General features: G+C 42.2%; 1 protein-coding gene across 7 annotated transcripts in view; it reads right to left on the bottom strand.

The window, feature by feature from the left end:
- Positions 1–322: 322 nt before the first annotated feature.
- The window catches only part of SGCD (sarcoglycan delta), an 840,821-nt gene continuing 820,446 nt past the window's right edge, over positions 323–20,697 (bottom strand). For all 7 annotated transcript variants that reach the window (XM_064484486.1, XM_064484485.1, XM_010987254.3 and 4 more), the window contains 2 exons: positions 4,784–4,907; positions 323–3,222 (listed from right to left, as the gene is read on the bottom strand). In XM_064484486.1, the coding sequence (XP_064340556.1) occupies positions 3,049–3,222; positions 4,784–4,907 (298 nt within the window). In that variant the 3' untranslated portion in view covers positions 323–3,048. The remainder of the gene's footprint in view (positions 3,223–4,783; positions 4,908–20,697) is intronic.

Below are 20,697 nucleotides of genomic sequence, written 5' to 3'. Positions count from 1 at the left end.
CAGATGGCCAGCATAAGGGTTTTTGAAAACCTCCCTAAGAATGAACTCTTAAGTGAGTGGCTATCAGATAGAACTCAGTGGTAAGCATAACTGGAGATCAATCTAATTTATAAATCTTTTTTGAAGAAGGTTGACACACCAGAACGTCTAGAATATTGAAAATTCATTTGAACTCTCGGTTCAGCCACCCACTGCTGAATACACTGAAAGCTGTGATTGTCTAGAAAATATTGTTCAGAGAGATTAGAAAGAATCTCATTTTTTAAAATTAAAGGTTATAAGATTTTAATGTAAAAGAGATTTTTTTTATTATTATTCCCAGAATTCAGGTAAAGCTTTTTCTTATGACTGTAGACAACTATTCTAGTTGGTGGAAGTTGGGAGAAAAAAATACACATTGAAGGACTCAAGATGCATTTACCAAACTGTAAAGTCTGAACTGAAATACACACTTCAATGCATTCCAAGCTTCCTGCCTGTTACCTGGTGTATTGTGGACACTTAGCACAAATGCAAATCTGAGTGTGTTATCATGTCTGTCCTCATCGGCGCTAGATGTCTATTCTTGGTGGCTGTTACTCTTTTTATTCTATTTGAGATCTGATTACCTTTAGGATTAAATTTTGCAAGTGGGATCACATCCGTCTTTTCTATTGGCATAAAATGCCCCAGATGCTGATCTCAGACTTTTGTGTAATGATTAGAACAAAAGTAGACAGCAGAGGTTGCAGGGAACCTTCCATTCCCTTGTCATCCATAGATTATGTACTTGAGATGACAGAATGCAAAGATGGTCTGTTTGCTTAAAAAACAAAACAAAACAAAAACAACCCTCTGTCTTCAGGTTTTTAGCCACAAGGGACCTCAGACCTGCGACTGCTGATCTGAATGGTACGCGGTTGGTGCCTCCAGTCGCCGTGGAGGGCGTTTCCTGGCTTGGAAAAGCCTCTGGATGTGATACGTGTAGATTCTGGAAGCGTGATCCTACAGGATGTATATAATACTGACCCAGAGCAATTGGGTATCTTTTGGGGGTTTTCTTTTTCAGACCGCAGTGCGGTAAATGAAGCAGTCTTATCATCTCACTCTCGAACAACCCAATTCTCCTATACGGATATTGAGCAAGAGAGACGGGAGGGAGCCTGGGGTCTGGGCGCCAGCAGGGCCGCCGCGCAGGCTAGACCCATCCCTCCTGCCCCCACCTCTAAGTGAGTGAGCCACGCACAGCCTGCTTTTACGTCCCACGTGTGCAAACCTCAGCCTGAGGCTTGAGTGTCGTCTCAAATACAAGAAACCTTACTTGTTTCCTGTGGCGAATCTCCCCCTGCTTGTGAAGTAAGACAAAGTAGAACCTTGTTGAGGAAAAAAAAAATAAATGCCATTCAGGTCTACAAATACAACTAGACTTAGGACCGTGGGGCCACTGCTCGCCGCACGGCATCCGGGACTGTCGAAGCCCGTTGCGTCTCCATGCCGGGCTCCGTGGAGTCCACATCCGTCGGCCACTTGGTCTACCGGCTGTGAGATGCCCAGGCATTCTGAAACCCCTCCAATCACTCAAAGTAAACTACAGGTAACGACAGGATAAACAGGGTGTGCTTCTCCTTGCTGAGTGCATTGACTTAAGGCAAAGGCACAGTTTCCCCCTCTTTGAACAGAGACGGTGTAATCCCCTGTCCCAGCACAAGAGCTGGCCAGGGTGACCCTGGAGCGTGAGGATGAGCGCGGACGGATGAGAGGTAGCTGATGGCGGGAATTAGGGAGCTGCTTCCACATACAGGGAGCGGGTGCCGCTGGGCCCAGGGACACAGTGGTTCTCATGGAGACACTTGACTCAGTCTGTATGCACTTTCAGTGAGCATTTCTGGGGCCACGTGGTGCTTTCGATCTGTGACTGCTGGGTCACTAGTCTTACAGAAAATAGAATGGTAAATTTAGAACTATGACTCTCCGGACCCTGAAAAAATATATTTGAAGATGGAAGGCAGAGAGTTTGTGCATGCCTTTAAAAAGAAAAGGCATGTCTCTGAATGACCTACCGATCCAGAGGAACCTGTGCAAAGTAAGTAGGTTCCTGACGCTACTCTTGGAGTTCCACCTCCAAATAGCTTCTCTTGGGGCAGAGGTTCCACTCCGAAGGGTTTTGATTGACCAGATCATTTTAGGTAGGTGTCTGTCGGATCAAGTCAGAAGTGAGGATGTAACAGCCTTTTTTTTTTTTCTTCCTTTAAACAGAGACATATCGCCCATTTATTCTTTGTCAGGGCTTTGAGTAGCTTCCAGCCGGCTGAGGAGCAGCTGTAATTCTATTTTGCGCTGATTTACAGCTCCTATTTTGACTGTGGGATAATATGTGAGTTTGAAGGAAGTAAGCTAGCAGGAATTGGGTGAGCAGTTCAAACTTGGCTAAAATCCATCGTCCTCATCATCCAACTACAGAAGCCCCAATACATCTGGCTGCAAAAGCAGAACAGCCATTCCGACTTCCTCTGGTGCCCTTCGCTGGCACTGCCCCTATCCCACCTTGAAGAGAGAGCAGGTGGCCAGCTGTATCAAAGCTAAAAATGGAAACTCAACGTCTGCTTTTACTACAAGGGTCTCAGCCCTCGGGCGTGACCTGCAAATTCCCGCCATCACTGCCTTGTAATGACACTGAAGGCCAAGACAGGCTGTTACTCCAACACATAGGTAAATACTCAGTAAGTGTCCACACACTGTGACATTCTGAAGGGTCTGGGGAGTAGGGCTCGAATTCGTGTCGGATTTATCATGTAGGGGGTGGGGCTGGGATGGAAATGACGGTGGATATCACAGGGTCACCCATGGTTCCTTTTGTACTGAAACCTTTTTTATACAGAGGATATATATATTTATTTATATATATATTTATATATATTTATATCTACGCACACACGCACGCACACGCACGCACACACGCACAAGGTCTTTGATAGGCTTTCTGTGTTCTAGTAAAAAGAGCTGGCAGCCAGTGTGTAAAGCCAAAAAAAGGCCCTGATGCTGCCGACAGCGTCCGCTCTGCACCGTCCCTCAAAGGCAGACGCTTGTGTTGATCTGACAGGTGGAGCCCGTTCCTGCCTGGGACAGGAACAGCCTGCCGTTGGCGCAGACACAGATCTCGAAGACCTTCTGCCTCGTTCCCGCAGGCGTGTAGGAGCCATGAGGCAGTCTAGGTAGTCTGATTTTCGCAGCATCCAACTTAATCTAAAGAGAGTCAACAGGAAGGGAGAGTTAGAGGCTGTCATGTATCCTCGAGACATTCAGAAACGGTGGATGGATGTTCAGTCGAAATCAATTGGGAGCACCTACTATGTGTTTAGCATTGCAGGCACTGGAGGTCCGGAGAGGAACGGGAGAGGTAACGTCTCTCTACCCTCCCGGAAGCTTATGTTGTAGCAAGATGACGTTGCCCTGGTAACGTCATATATAGATTAGCATTTTGCAAACATTTTGCAAACGTATATGATAATGTAGATTGTGAACGGATTCCTAGAGTGAAATAAATTTGGAAATGCTAGGTGAACCTTTTTTTTCCCCACATATGTATCTTTCTAGTCTCTTTCAATCTACAGGATTTCCTGTACTTTTTTTTTCTCCTTTGCAATTGATTGGTTGAAGACACCGGATTATTGTTCTATTATTTCCCTTATTCTGGATTTTCCTCTGTTCTCTATGTTTCCTGCAAGTTGGCAGTTGAATCTAGGCTTAATCAGATTCAGAACAATTTTCTTTATTGGGGGGCATCTCAGACCCTAAGCACATCTGTGTGCATGGAGGGGCTTTAAGAATACGCAGCACTTTCCAGCCTTAAATGGCTGCTAAGGTTATAACCGGTTCCTTCAGAGTCCTGACTCGGATTATAAACTGCATCTGTGGTGTAGGCACTCCTTCTAAATGTGTCTGGTTTGGCGTTTGCAGCTGTGTGCAGAGACAGTTCTGATCACTGAAAGCTCTATCAAATGACTCGCTCTTTTGAAACAAACATAGCAAATGCCAAACCCATTGAAAGGCGGGCTTGGGGTACTGAAGCGGGTGGAGACGGACAGCCTCGAAGTAGATGTGAAAGGTGGAACTGGCTTTCAAAATGCTTTTGCCTCTTTTTAAAAAATTCTTCAATAGAAAAATTCACTTATGAACACAATGAAGGCATTTTTAAAAGTTTGCAGTTGAGGCCTATTTTCTTTTGGGGGTTTTACTTTGCTTGCAAAACACACTGATTCTTTTCACCAACGTGGGATCGTGTTGGGGTAAGAGACTGAATATTCACAGTCTTTCGTCCCTTAGCCTCTTGCTACCTGAACTTTAGCGAAGGGTTGGCTTGCTCTGATTTGGGATGGCTGTGAGATCTGACTTTCCCATGTTCCATTAAAGCAGAAGCATACAATGTGAACTTTAGGGAGGCGAGAGGTAAATTAAGATCCTCTTTTAAACAGATGTGTGAGGTATACCACGTAGTCCTACCAGCCACGTACAGCTGATTCTAAGGGGACGAGAGAGAGGAGTGGGAAAAAGCATCCACTTGCACAGCCGTCCTTGTAATTCTGTTCTTGCAATATATGCGATTATCTCTGTACTTTACAAATAATGAGTTGTAACTTTTATATGTTGTGGGTTTGGCCTGTAATCGTGCTGTTCAACGTGTCTGTCCCAGAAATAAAACCTTCGGATGGGCTCTTGTTGTTGTTCCAGTGGGAGTGACACATTTTAGGCAACCTGGGCTTGCTGGAGCGGCGTCTCTCTGGACGTGGGCTCCTCTCGCTCCTACCTCTCCATCTTTGGACTCCAGTCTCAGCTCTGTTCTGCAGGTGGCTTCCATGTTGCCGGCTTCTGCATTGATTTCTACTCCTTTCGGGGCCTCCATCACCAGAGACCGGGTGGGAGACTCCAACCTGGAATAGACACAAGACTAAGATGAAAGATCTGTCTCTCTCTCTCTGTCTCTTTTTTTTTTAAAGAGGCAGTTGACGCGCTGAGCACTGAGCCAACATTTCAGTATTTGATCAGGAACTTTTTCTTGCTTTGCTTTACAAACCTGGCCAAGTGTGTGAGGGAGAAGACCACATACCTGGGCTTGATCTTCGGTGCTCATCACAACAGTGATAAGGACGGTGTTCTAGGGTCCTGGCTTCACTTTCTCTTACACCCCAGTCAAGTATTGCTTTATTGATACAAATAACTAAGTTCTTCCATAAGTTTTGTTTATTTTTAGGGAAAGGCAATCTCAGGGCTAAACTGAGCTTCCTGAAACTGGCAGGTACTCCTTCTACTTTGTCCTGTTTTCTCTCTTTCCTGGAAGCAGGACTGGATAGAAGTTAAGAAAACAGACGTAGGACTTAGACATGCCTGACTCAGCCAGGGGGTTGCCACTCAGTGACCTTGGGCAAGTCCTCCTTGCCTCCTCTCCTTCCCAAAATGTGTCAGAGCCTCAGTGTCCTCATCTCTGAAGAGCTTCATGTGGTGCCTGACACTTCAGAAACATGTAATATGTGTTAACCATTATTACGCCTATTACTGCTGTTTTTATGGCAGCAAGTTGGAAAGAAACCTCAGGTCTTACTCAAATATGCAGTTGTCCAGAGAAGATTCAGAACAGGCAAGGCATTGCAAGGCGCTGGAGAGAAGTGACTTAGCTACAAAGGGCTGCGCGAGGAGCAGCTGACTTTTTGTGCTGAACTACTGTGTCTCTTGATTGTAACAGTGGTGACGTGCCTCCATGTCTCGATGAAAACTCACATAATTGTAACCACCCCCCCCCAACAGAATGAAATTTATTGTCTGTACATTAAGTAAATTGAGAGAAAGCGAATCAGCCACACCGGATGCTAAGTATTACGGCAAAAGAGGATAATGCCTCATAGAAAGATTTTTGCCTCCCTCATGTAATGTGAAAGATAGGAACTGAAACTCAACCGTCCTCTAAATAGTCCAGATTTTAATATTATCACCAAATAGACCCAAATGAAGATTCTCTTCTCTGTTACACAGAGAGCACCCTGACTTAGGAAGCACGGACCTCAATGATGGCCATCAAATCGCTCTGAATCAGAGCGATTTTCTGCATTTTATTTCCACATTCGTAACTTTCCGACACTTGGAAGGCGTTAGTTATAAAGGAACATCACCCTCTCTGCCAATGACTGACGCCCTGTTCTGCTGCCACCACTCGGGGGCATCAGTGAGTGGCAGGATGGGCATGGGGACCAGTGGGACGCCACCCTTGATCGATCATCCCCAGCCACGTTCCACTGGTGCCAAGATGGGGGCTCTTGGATCTTCCCAGGGCTGGGTCCCTGAGCTTTGCCTCCCGGCAGCGCCTTCTCCACTGACTTCTGTGTTTCTCCCCCAGTGACTCATTCAGAGTCAGAAAGAGAAACAGCAGGTCCCGAGTGCTCAGGAAAGGACTGGCTGGGGCTCCTCCTTAGCTCATTTCTTCCAGGCCGAGCTCACGCCTTGGTGTGTGGCGAAACCCCCCGACCCCTGCCCTCTCCTCCTCGCGAGGCCTGAGCCAAGGGGGTGATGAGCCGGGTGTGGTTCCACCCCGAATTCCGGCTGACTTCCTTTGCCCGTGGTCCTTCTCACTGTGACAAGGGAGGGGGTCTTGGTGCTAGGGTAGCTGGGAACAGTGACGTTGCAGGACAGCTCTGTGGAGGACCGTAATCCAACCCAGCTGTGCACTTCTTTTGCACCTGACACCCGCCCCCCGCTAGGTTTGGAAACAGGAAAGTGGTTTTCTATCATTTTCTTTATTTCTCTCCTTCAAGGTCTGAATGACTCCCACACCTTATCCTACTGACATGTTAACATCCTCTGTCTTCACTAATATTGAGACCTTCCCCCTTAGGGCATAAGCTTCCCTTCTGATAGTCCTGGCAGCCCGGCTCCAAAGTGCTTCATCCTCTTCCCAGTGGCCCTGCGTCTCCCACCCTCCCCGGGGGCGGGGTCCTCATGCCCCCTTCCCTATTCCCCCCTTTCCCGTGTCCCTCCCTCCCTCGCTGCATCAGTTAAGTCAGCTTTTAAGGCACAGCTTCTCTCTACTCAGTATACTAGTTCATCCCTAACCTCGACTGCCGTAACCTCCCAAGTCTTGCCTCTAATTCATCCTTTCTTCCCCAGGGTACTTCACACACAAATGTATCTTCCCAAAGGCAGGTTTGAATATGTCCCTTCTGTGATCAAAACCTTCACAAGTTCCTCATGAAAGAGCTGAGCTCTGGAACGGGTTCACCCATCTAGAACCTGCTCTGACCTGTTCTGTTGGTCTTACTTTCCTTGCCACAAACACCAGCTGCTTTACTGAATCCTTACTAGGTGGTGGGCACAGCAGGAAGTGCTTTAGATGTGTTATCTCATTCAATCTCGACAGAAAAAAATCGATGCCTTTACTCAGGATTACCAGAGGGGAACGGGGTCGAGAGGGGTTAACTGGGAGTTAGAGATGTGCAGATACAAACTACTACATATAAAATAGATAAACAGCAAGGTCCAACTGTATAGCACAGGGGATTATATTTAATAATCATAATAGCCTATAATGGAAAAGAATATATATATATTATACACACACACACACACACAACTGAATCACTATGCTGAACACCAGAAAGTAACACAACGTTGTGAACTCAGGTACCTCAGTCAAAACGGAACAGAGCCAAACCCTGTGCCTTGGGTCCTCTTTTAGTCCCGATTACACAAGTGAGGAGACTTGGGTAAAGGACTTGCTCCGGGCGGTGTATCTTGTGCAAGGGCAGGGCCAAGCGTCAGACCCAAGCTCGCTGTCCAGTATTCCACGCCACTTCCCGGAAAACTGGACTTCTCTGTCCATCGTATCTTCACGCTGCTCTTTGTAATGAAATGCCACCTCTTTCTTCGTGGAATTGCAGTTGGATTTCCCAAACCAGTCCCAGTAAATAAGGGGAAGGCGCCTGCACCACACAGGGCTCAGGGAGACATAGCCCCTCCTCTGTAACAGCCCTCGTAACTTACTGCAACTGTCACCTTCAGAGACGTCGAATCCAGGATACAGTGAATGTGCTCCTATTCCGTGGGTAGCATGCAAAGTGAATGACTGATACAAGAAGATAGTTGAGGGGGAAAAACTTGAAATCGAAAAAAACATACAGAGCTTGGAGAATGGTGTGAGATGGAGCGCGGGCAGGTCAGGCAGGCATGTGAATCCGTTCAACTCTCGCCGCCGCCACCGGGCTTTGAGGGCAGCAGGAGGGCGCCAGGGCCAGAGACGTGGACTCGGGAGTGACCGCTGCTTTTCCCTCCTCACAGCCTTGGATGTACCTTGGAAGGGTGCCAAGAAAGGCGGCTGCTCTGAAACTGGCTCCTAATGGGGAAGGCTCTGACGGGTCCCTGGCCGCAGACACAGAACGGTAACTGGCTTTGTATTTTATACCCCATCCCAGCGGCCTCTGTTGTTCAGGCAAATTGAAGTTTGTTCACATGCTAATCTTTTCGCTGTGAGAACAGCTCCCACGAGAGCCCCGTGAAGCCTGCAGGGAGCAGACGAAGCAGTCTGGCAGTGACGTCAGTCAGTTTCTGACCTTAGATGCAGCACCACGACACCACTGCTTAGATGGTGTTGTGCAAGGAAGATGGAAGGAGGCTTCCTCCTGACTGGGGGAGAGGGGTGGCCATGGAGGGTCCCTTTGGCTTTTGAAATGAACATGCTTCCGTTAGGAGGAAGTGTAACCCCCATCTCGGAGGACTGAGGAGCCCGGGAGTGGAAGAATGTCTAGGACAGGAGGTCCCCACCTGGGTCATGCCCTCCAGAACCATGGTTCTCAAACGTGATCGTCAGAATCCCCTGGAGGGCTTGTTAAAACAGATTGCCTGGCTCCACCCCCAGAGTCTGATACAGCGGGTTTAGGGTGGTGCCTGAACTCCTGCACTTGTGACAAGTTACAAGTGATGCTGAAGCTGCTGGTTTGGGGACCACACCTTGAGAACCATTGTTCTAAACGCCCTCTTCTCAGGTGCCCACAAAAACTAGGTGATGTCAGTGAGTGACCATAAGACAACTATAAGGAAATTATGAGTCTCTGCACATTCATATACGGCAGGTGGTGGAGATGCTCTGGACAGGAGACAGCTGCTTTTCTCACCTGGCTGATAGTTTTGGAATTGAGGCAAAAGATTTCTCCAAGTATAAATATGGTAAAAAGAGCAGCCATGTAGCGGATCTTTGCATTGCATATACTCACTGTCCTTTTTAAGAGGAAAACAATTCTTAGCTTTGTAATTTCCTGAGCCCTGTTTCTTAATCCTACCCATTTCCTTCTCTGAAGAGTAATGACCTAATAGGGTTTTTGTTAACTGCTTTCTTGTGTTTCTTTACTATTATATTATTACATGTTTGCATCTTAAACCATACATTGTTTACTATCACGTGTTTTTGAAATTTATGCACAGAATAATTCTATGTATGTATTCTTTAGTGATTTATTCATTTTTTTGCCTCAAGATTTTGTTCCTGAGGTGTATCCATTGCTGTAGCATGGCTGTAATTTATTGTTTCCCTGGTGTGATGATACATGGTGAGTTATTTGGCCATCCTTTGGTGGGACATCTGGACTGGTTGCAAGTTTCTGTTTGTGCAGTCATCTCTGCACAGGCTTGCGTGCGGATCCGGTGTACTTGTGTAAATTTCCTTTAGGACAAATACGGGAAGAGGGAGTTGCTAGCTCCCAGGGTATGCATGGCTAGAGCTCTGACTTTCCCACCAGTTCTGTGTCTGCGACTGTCTTGCTAGCATTTGATAGTGTTTATTAGAAAGTGACTGTGAAATGGGATGCTGCTGTCTTCTAAATTTGCATTTCCCAGATTAGTAATGGAGTTAAGCTTATCTTTCCATTTGTTTCGAAGCCATTTGGATTCATCTTCAGTGAAATGTCTGTTGTCTCTTTTAATTGTTTCTGTGTTTGTGATGTCGTCTGACTGAGCTGCAGTGATGCTTTATATATTCTGAAGAAGAATCGCTTAGCAGGTCTGTGTATTGCAAATTTCTTTTTTGAGGCTGTAGTTTATCTTTTCCCTCTCTGATTAGCATCTCTGGATGAACAAAGTTTTGCATATTAAAATCAACACATTTGTTATCTTTCCCTCTGGGGTCTGTGCATTCTGTGTCTTATTAGAGCAGTCCGTCCCTACACTGAGGTCCTAAATTTCTTCTGTAGTTTTTCCCAAACTTTTAGGTTTTGCCTTTTCATTGTCTCTTATTCATCAGGTATTCATTTTTGTGTATGATCTGAGGCTGGGGTCAAAACAGATGCAGACCAAGGATGTCAGCCTGGTACACTGAAAAGCCCCTACATAGCTCTGCTATAAATGCTGTTGCCTCACACATCTGGATCTCTGTCAGGGCCCCCCGTCTGTTCTGTTGCTCTACTCAATCTATCCCTTTGACAGTAATTAAGTAAATATTTAGCTTATTATGACTTTAAGATTCTCTACATTTCATAAGGCAAGTCCTCTTACCTTCTTATAAATGTCCCAGCCATTCCTGGTCTTCCAAATACATTTCAGCATCGACTGAAGTTTCAACTGAGGGAAGCCCTTTGGAATTTTGATTGGATTTATGTTAACACCATGATCACTGCATCTGTCTCTATGTGGGTTCAGCATAATGTCTTGTGGCTATGGAAAATGGTATTTCAGCAAAAAAAAGAAAAGCATTTCTCTTACACTTACTCCTTTTTCCTATTGCTGTCCAGGTGTTTTTTTGTTTTTTTTTTTTCTTTCTTTTTGGTAAGTTGATCTTACAGTTAACATCTAGGTAGATTATCTTACTTTTCATACTTTGTACACTGGTTATTTTAGGGGTTTTTTTGTAGGCACTAATTAATTTATGATAGTTTTGTATCTTCTTATTTCTTATATCTGTTATTTCCTTTTCAATACTGTACTGTCTAGGACTGTCCAACACAGTAGGGAAATGGCAATCTTTCTCCCAACTCTAAAGGGAAAACTTTCAAAAATTTACCATTAAGTAAGATTTTTTTTGTGCTAGGTTTTTTTTTTAATCCTAAAAATAGTTTTTTATCAAGATAAGAGTGTTTCCACCTATTTCTGTTTTGCTATGAGTTTCTATCAGTCAGTCATGGGAATTAATATTATTAAGTACTACTTAATTCTTCATATATTGAGGTAATACATTTCCCCCTAGTCTAGTAATGTGGTGAATTATATCAATTTTCTAATAATAATCCACTGCTAAGTTTTTGGTTGTTAATCTGATATTGTCATTACGTATCACCTTTTCTATCAGTTTTTGAAAGTAGGTCTTAATTTTGTTTAGGATTTTGCACGTGTGTTCATAAGTGAGTTTATCTTGTAATTTTTCTTTCTTATAATATCTTTGAGAGGTTCTACCACTTTTATATTGACATTTTCTAAGATTAGAGTTATTTACCCCTCGCATATTTAACTTACTAATAAACCTCCTGGGCACGGAAAACATCTTATTTCCACTTTAAAAAGTGATTGTAGGGATTATACAGGTTTTACGTTTCTTCTCGGGTCGATTTCAGAAAGTTGTCTGATTTCTTGGTGTTTTTTCCATTTCATACAAAGGTTTAAATTTCTTGGCAAAGTTAAAAAATGCCCCCAACACTTGTCATTATGTCTGTTTTGTTGCTGTTTTAAATATTTTTTATTCTTGTCTTATTTTCCTTTTGAGCAGTACTGTCAATTATTGGTCTTTTCAAAGAGCTGACTTCTCATTTTGTCAATTCAATTTTATGTTTCTTGTTCTTGAATCTTCCTTGTTTTTTTGTTCTAGATGGATTAGGGTAATTCTGTAGTTCTGCAGTTCTAAAATGTGTTGCCATCTTAGTTAATCAAAATATTCTGCCTTCTTGTTGCCTTTTCTAATTTTTCATGTATTTATTTAAGGATGTGCATGTTTCTCTGGCAGGATCCCAAAGGAGTATTCGTAATATAGGTGTAAATATTTTATCATTTTAGTATAATTTCTCCTGTGGTGAGTGAGGCTTGAAGGATTGTCCTAAATTTCTAAATAGGTGAGAGTTGCTATGTTATATTTCTAGTGTGTATTTTCTGTACTGGTTCTGAACTGATAATCTTATAGTCAGAAAATACTTCCTTTAAAAATGAATTACTTAAAAACTGACACTAAGTTTTTGGCCCAATAGGTGTCAATTTTTATAAATCTTCATGCCTGTCTAAGAAGAATGTGTGTGCTGCAGTTGTTGGTGCTATGTTCTGTATTATGTCTATTAAGTCAAGATATTTTTCCTTAAACACCTGTCATCCATTCTGTATGGTTATGTTTCAGATGCATCTCTCATGTAACTGGATCATTTTTGATTTCAGGTGACCTTTTATTGGGGAAAAATTTACATACAGTGAAACATACAGGTCTTTTAATTTCATGGACAAAACCCATCATATGTATGTAAGGTGAACAACACGATGTTGCGATCTATGTCTACATCGAGAAATGGGTCCCCCAGTTGAGGTGATTAACCTCTCCATCACCTCAGATGATTGACCTCTTTCTCCCATGTGGTAAGAACATTTAAGGTCTACTCTTTCAGCAAATTTTAAGTATATAATACATGATCATTAACTGCAGTCACCACGCTGTATATTTGATCGCTAGAACTCATTCATCTTATAACTGAAAGTCTATACCCTTTATCCAGTCTCCTGTTAGTAGCTATTGGGTTGTTGCAAGATGGGGGCTTATTTTTCACAAGTCTTTTTGGAGGATACAGTGTTCATCTCTCTAAAAATAAGTAGGTAGAGTAGGATTACTATGTTGTAGTATAAGTGTGTCTTTACTGAGTGTAGTAAGGCAGCATGTAAAATAGTCCCCAGGGATCCTTGTCTCTTGGCTATTCATGCCCTTGGTTGATTCCCTGTCCTCGATGTGGGCTGGACAGAGCGACTTCTTTCTACACAAGTTCAAGAGTAATAGTGTCACTTAGGAGATGAGGTTCTAAAAAGACCATGGTTTTCATCTTGGGTTCCTTCTCTCATTCCCTCCCTCAAAGGGGTGCCAGCTGCCACGCTGAGAGCTGCCCTGTGAAGATACCTGAGAAACTGAGGGAGCCCATTAGCCCCTGAGGAACTAAGCCTCTAGATCCAGTAAATCCAGTAGTCTCCAGGAACCGAGTCCTGCCAGTAAGCACGGGAGTACATGTAGAGATGGGTCTTCCCCAGTGTAGGCATTCGAAGAGATCATAGCCCTGGATAACGTCCTCACTGAGTGATCTTAAGTCAGAGGCATCATTAATTCACAAGCCGATTTCTGACCCTCAGAAACTGTGAGATAGTAAATGTCAGTGGTTTTAAGCAGCTAAGTTTATAGGGCAATATGTTACACAGCAGAGTAATACAGTAAAAAAAAAAAAAAAAAAAAGCCAAACTGTTTTCGAAGTTAGTTGTGCAATCTTACATTCCTATCACCAATATTGAAGTAATTAAAGCAATTTCAATGGCTATAAAATGCATCTTCATTATGAATTTTATTTCCCTGATGACTAATGATGTTGAGCAGTTTTTTACATGCTTACTGGCTATTCAAAGATGTTCTTTTGGGAAGGACCAGTGTAAATCTTTAGCTCAACTTTTTGTTCTTTTCACAATTCGGTTATTTGCATTTTTGTTACTGATTTGCTATATATTCTGGATAAAAGTTATTTTTTGCAGTTATATATCTGAATATTCAGAATTTTCAGAAAATTGAGATGATATATAGATAGAGCTGTGCATCTATATGTACAGTATTTTCTCCCAATCTATGGCTTTATCATTTTTAAACAATGTCTACTGGTCAGTATCAGTTTATCATATATTTACTGTTCATTACTTTTTGTATCTTCTCTAATAAACCGTCACCCACCCCAAGATCACAAAGGTAGTCGCCCATGTAATTTTCTAGCTTTTTTTTAAAACCAGTTGTCGCCTTCCATCTATATACATATTTTATAGTTTTAGCTTTATGTAATAAATATGTATATATTTCTTATTTAGTTTATATATATTTATATAGCTTTTAAAAGTTGTTTTAGCTTTATATTTAGATTTATGAGCCATCTTGAATTAGTTGTTAAGAGTAGAATTGAGGTTCACTTTTTTCTCAGTAGGGGTATCTAGTTGTTCCAGCAGCGTTTATTTAAAAAAAAAAAAAAAATCCTTTCCCTGTTGAATAGCACTGGTGTTTTTGTTGAAGATCAATTAACCATATACGGGTAGATCTATTTCTAAAGTCTCTGCTTTGCTGTAATCATTTACCCGCCTAGCCTTTTGCAAAAGGAAAATAGACTGGTTTTGCTGTTGTAGGTCCTTTCCTTTTCCATATATGTCCTAAAAGCCTGTAGAGAATTTGATTGGGACTGTGTTGAATCCATAGTTCAGTTTTGGGGAGAGTTAATCTCCTAACAATCTTGTATCTTTAATAGACTGTCTTTTTAAATGCAGCAGTCTATGTGTACTATTCTTGATTTATGAGTACTGTTAGGTATTTTGGTCCTGTGATGCGTAATCCAGCAGGAGTACTGTTTATTGTTTATTTACACAGATCTATGTAGTTTCCACTTGCCTCACTTATTCCTTCTCTAACTTTCAATCTTCCTATTTTCCGAAAATCTTTGGTTGATAGGTTCTTTTAGTGAGGGTTTGCTGGGGCTGAATCCTCAGTTTAGTGTTTCTGGAATAAATTGTTAATTTACTCTTTTTTTCTTTCTTTCTTTTTTTTGTAAAAGGGGTTTTCTCTGGCTACACAGCACACGCTGACAGTTGTTTTCTCTCAGGGGTGGAAGGTATTACTCCTTTGTATTTTGCTTCTCACTAATGTTAAGAAGTAAGTCAGCCATCCACCTAACTTCACTTCTAGACCTTCTGTTGGGTTCTCGTCTCGCCTGCTGCTGCTCAGCCTTGATGTTCTGCAGGGTCATTCTGACATGCCTAGGTGTGGATTTCATGTTACTGACTCTGCCTGAATTTTTGACTCTCTACATGTGTAGTTTTGTGTCTTTCATCACTTCTGGACAACACTCAGCTGACAGGACTTTGAAAATAGTTTTTTCTCTCTGTCACCCTAGACTTCCTGTTACTCTGCCTCCCTCCCTCCTGGATGATCCTTTAGATGCGATGTCATGTTCCTGTAATTTCCTTTTTACTTATTTCTCATCACACCTGTTGGAGGTTTGCTTACTGAGATTATATTTTCATTGCTAGAAATTCCTTTTTGTGTATTTTCTAATTTGTGAGCCGCTTTTACATTCTTTTGCTTTGTACTCTTAATTCCCTTTTGTTTCATGACATTCCTTCTCTGCTGATGCCCGTATTTGTGCCTGTAAACTGGCCGCCTTGTTTGAGTATGTTTCATACTTGAATGTGTGGGTTCATATTTCTTGGGTCTTTATTTGCTGAAGTGGAGACTTACTTTTGTCTCTTGAGAGGATGTGCATCTGTTTCCATCAGTCACTGGTGCCACCGTCAGTTGGGACCCACTGTGAACTCCTTTGCCTGAGGTTGCAGGACAGGCTATTTCCCTTGCAAGCCTCTGGGTGGAAAGGTCAGAGGTGGGGAAGACCAGGTAGGCTCAATTCTATCTCATCCTTACACTGGGGTTCCACTTACACCTGGGGATCTCTCAAGAGACTACCTGCTTTGAGTGGGCCCTGTGATTTGCTTTCTTCCCATACCCAGTAGTCCATAAAACTGAAACCAGATTTCCTCTAGTTTAGCACATTTGTAAAGTTACAGCTGGCTTCAGTGCTCAGATCCTGTCTCTGGGTTCTTATGCTGTTTTTGTTTTTAGACTCTGGCCAATCATAACTAATTTTCAATTCATCAATGCATTTAAAATATTTAAAAAATATTCCTTACCAGCAGAGTTTGCAACAACTTATACTTGGTTGGTATAAGACTGTTGGACATTGTGATAGATTTGGAAATTAAATAGTGAAATCATCTCATCTTTAAAGGCGGCAAGATTTATTGGCAGTTTATTATTCTTTATGTATTATTATTTTAAACTCCAGGTAGGCCAACTTTCTGATTTCCAGATCTGGGCTAAGGGTTTTCAATCAGAGTTCAGTCAGAGAAAGCTTCTATCAGTAAGATACAGACAGGTTCATAAGAGCAAGTGAAACTCATGCAGTTGCAGAAACTGGGCATATGGTCTGTGTAAGGCTGCTGCCTTTGTGTTGGATGCTGGAGTCTGAAGTCAGCAGAACAGGCTGAAGGGAAGATGGATGTGAGTGGAGGAGAGGGAGGATGAGCCACAGCCTACCAGGATGAACTGATACCCCTGACCATCTCTCACCACCTCTAAGTCCCAAGGACTGGCCCAAGTGAACACGGGGAGCCACCGGGTGACCTTCAGCAGCCTGGGCTCTGCACTGACCTCCCGGTGCAAATGGAGTATCACTCCTGGTGTTGCCGTAACTCGAGTGGGGGCACTTCCGGGAAACACATTTCTTTCTAAGCTTAGCTAAGTCAATACCTAACACATCCACTGCATAGCGTCCTATTTTAAATGGCTGCTGTGGCATGAATACACTGTATTTGATGGAACCAACTTTACCTTCCAATACAGGCTGGTTGAAATCAACCAAGCACCTGCAAAAAGTGAGGGGAGGAGCAATGTGGGCTTTTCTAAACAATTTTTTATTGAGTTATAGTTATTTTACAATGTTATGTCAAATTCCAGTGTAGAGCACAATTTTTCAGTTATACATGAACATACATATATTCATTGTCATTCTTTTTCTCTGTGAGCTACAAGAGCTTGTATATATTTCCCTGTGCTGTACAGTATAATCTTGTTTATCTATTCTGCATATGCCTGTCAGTATCGACAAATTTCGAACTCCCAGCCTATCCCTTCCCACCCCTCCCCCTTGGCAACCACAAGTTTGTATTCTATGTCTATGAGTCTGTTTCCGTTTTGTATTTATGTTTTGTTTGTTTGTTTCTTTTAGATTCCACATATGAGTGATCTCATATGGTATTTTTCTTTCTCTCTCTGGCTTACTTCACTTAGAATGACATTCTCCAAGAGCATCCATGTTGCTGCAAATGGCATTATGTTGTCGGTTTTTATGGCTGAGTAGCATTCCATGGTATAAATATACCACCTCTTCTTTATCCAGTCAGCTGTTGATGGACATTTAGGCTGTTTCCATGTCTTGGCTATTGTAAATAGTGCTGCTATGAACATTGGGGTGCAGGTGTCATTTTGAAGTAGGGTTCCTTCTGGATATATGCCCAGTAGCAGGATTCCTGGGTCCTATGGTAAGTCTATTCCTAGTCTTTTGAGGAATCTCCATCCTGTTTTCCACAGTGGCTGCACCAAACTGCATTCCCACCAGCAGTGTAGGAGGGTTCCCCTTTCTCCACAGCCTCTCCAGCATTTGTCATTTGTGGACTTTTGAATGAGGTGATACCTCATTGTAGTTTTGATTTGCATTTCTCTGATAGTGATATTGAGCATTTTTGCATGTGCTATAGGATCTACGTTTAAGTCAGGCTAGGGTTACTTTGAAATTCAAGACCCTCATGTCTGCATGAGGTCTTTAAATTGTGTGAATGAACCTGCTGGTTCTGAGAGCTCTATCTTCACATGCAAGCTGCGTTGACCCCCCCCCCCCCCCCCAACGCCAAGCAGAATATTCTAGGGTTCTGCTGTAAAGATTTAAGAAGTGGATTGTATATTTTTATTTAAAGGCCATTTCTCTGTGAAAAGCAGTGATAATCTGTTGTCTCGAGCAAAACCAGTTTGCTTTTATGCAAGGCAGACCATCACAAAGCATTCTTTTAATCAACCTTTCTTTCCTACTGTAGGTATTGTTTACTCGTGTAATAGTTATTTATTGCTAAGGGAACACAGGTGGTGTATATTCCAGTACAGTCAAGGTGGCTTATGTGTGAGGCAGAGCCTGGTGTCATGAAACATCTGCTACCAGGAAATTATTTAGCACCTCAGGAAAATTTGTTTCTTGTTTGCATGACGACTGACTTCTCTCCCATTTCTGTATTTTTCATGGAAACAGCGGTTAGTTACCCACGTTTCTCATTTTCATTTCCTTCATCATAAGAGTCTATACTAATCACTTCCAAACCCAGACAAGGTTTTAGGTTATATTTTGCTCCCACCCTCTGAGAGTGCAGACGATGGCTTTTGTTACTTTGGGGAGTGACATTCAAAACAATCTAGGATCTAAATTCTAAACGGTGGGAAGGCTTGTGAAGTTCGTGGTGCTTTGGTCAATTAAAGCAGCTGCTTTTAGGCAGCTCCTGGATTGGCTGGGGTCAGGGGCTAGGAAATTTCACCTTGGTCAGAAGCACATGGGAAGCTTTCAAAGCTTCACTCACTTTCCAACCAAACTAAATCGGAATGCTGAGGCGTATTTGTGGCAGTGGTGGAAAACCAGTGACTTACGCAGACGGACCACCTTTAATATGGAAACCTACCATCCCACTGAGGGGGACAGAATGGTTATGATGCTGCTTCTGAGGGAAAAGTAACTGTAACTGTGACCAGAACAACTAGGCTGATAATTCAGGGGTCCACTGTACTCCCTGGGCCATGTGCATTTTTATGTTCTTGATATTATATATATATAAAACTTGGCCAAATCAGTGGGATTCTTTACTCAAAGAGCATGTATATGTATCAAACTATTTCTTCATTGATCTCACTGAATCTTCAAGGGTTCAAAGTTGAATTCTTATTTTGAGAAAAGCACTTTAATAACTGTTCCCATACTTCAGCTGGGCTGTTTGATAAACTAATGAACCAACAGCCATTGAGACAAGCCCAATTGGTATCAGTGTAATGGAGACAGTGTGGAGAAAAGGGAACCCTCCTACACTACTGGTGGGACTGCAGTTTGGTGCAGCCACTGTGGAGGACAGTATGGAGAGTCCTCAAAAAAATAAATAAAAATAGACTTACCATATGATCCAACAATCCCACTCCTGAGCAATATATCCAGAGGGAACTCTTAATTCAAAAACATACATGCACCCCAATGTTCACAGCAGCACTGTGTACACTAGCCAAGGCAGAAGCAACGTAAGTGTCTATCTATTAACACATGACTGGATAAAGACACTGTGGTATATTTATACAATGGAATACTACTTAGCCATAAAAACAATAAAACAGTGCCATTTGCAGCAACATCGATGGACCTGGAGATTCTTAGTGAAGGAAGCTAGAAAGAGAAGTGATACAATATGGTCTTTTTCTATGTGGAATCTTTAAAAAAGGCAAATGAACTTACTTACAAAGCTGACTTGCAGACATAGGAAACAAACTTATGGTTACCGGCAGGGTAAGGGATAAATTGAGAGTTCGAAATTTGCAGATACTAACTACTATATGTAAAACAGATAAACAATAAGCTTATACTGTAGAGCACAGGGAATTACTCATTAAATATCTTGTAGTAACCTATACCGGAAAAGAATATGAAAACGGATATACATGTTTGTTCATGTGTGTCTACACTATGATGCTGTATGCCAGAAATTGACACAACATTGAAAACTGACTACAATAAAAAAACTTATGGAATACCTTATTTCTGTTAAAAGACATTTTGGATAATGTAAATGTATCCACTCAAAATGAAAGTAAATGCTTTTCTCTACTTGGTAATACTTGAAAATTTCTGTTTTTGGTCCAACCATACTATAAATAATTTAGTTGATACCATTCCTATATACTTGACAATTTTTCACAACCCGCTTTAAGATCCTCTTAGTTAAAATGATACCATAGAAAGCTGGAAATATTTTTTTCTTAGCTTTGTTTTCTACTGCAGTGTAGTTGATTTACAATGTTAGTTTCACGGGTACAGCAAAGTGATTCAGTTATACATATACATTTTTGTTAGATTACTCCCCCTTTCGTTATTACAAGAGACTGAACATAGTTCCCTGTGCTGTATACAGTAGGTCCTTGCTGTTTATTGGAAATAGGTTTGAAAGCAATATAGAGAGAAAGGCTGATGGTTCTGTCTGAGGCTCAGTACTGTTAGCTGGAGGATTACTTGTAAGCCAGTGGCTGAACAAACCAGAAAGCATGTTTAGACAGTGATTTGTAGATGTTTAATAAGAACGATCACTACATATTGATGTTTTTGGATTTTCATGTGATCCAGGGAATCCTCAAGACTCCCTATACAGTATGTGGTCAAATTCTTATTAAACAGATGAGGGTTCAGTAAGACTGAGTGATTTGCCCAAGGCTACCCAGGCACTGACTCGTGGAGGTGGGACTCAGGCCACCAGGACCATCTGGCTTCAAAGTAGCTATCTGAAAACCTTCTAATGAATTATCAATTATCATAGAGGATTAATGCATCCCCTGTGGGGCACAGGACCCACTAAAAGGCTGGTGTTTCTTCGAAGTCTACTGTATTTATCTTTAAAAGTAATATGATTTAGTGTGCTTTGCAGCATAAACTAGCCCTATTTAATGGAAAGCCAGTGGTCTGCTTTATAATTAGTTACATTCCTTGATTTCTACTTTAAAATCCTTAGGTAAAACATGCTCCAGGAAGATGCGTCAACTTTGTCCCACGGCTTTCTGTATCCTAATTCCTGAAGCTTGGCATTGGAAGAAAGCGGAGTAAGTAAACACAGAACCCGGGGCCTGCCATCCCACTTGGTAGCTGTGTGCTTTGG

The sequence above is a fragment of the Camelus dromedarius genome, chromosome 3, assembly GCF_036321535.1.
Source record: "Camelus dromedarius isolate mCamDro1 chromosome 3, mCamDro1.pat, whole genome shotgun sequence".
In the NCBI taxonomy this organism is placed as follows: Eukaryota; Metazoa; Chordata; class Mammalia; order Artiodactyla; family Camelidae; genus Camelus; species Camelus dromedarius.
Note: the sequence above shows the minus strand (reverse complement) of the source record. Positions and strands in the feature narration are given on the sequence as shown.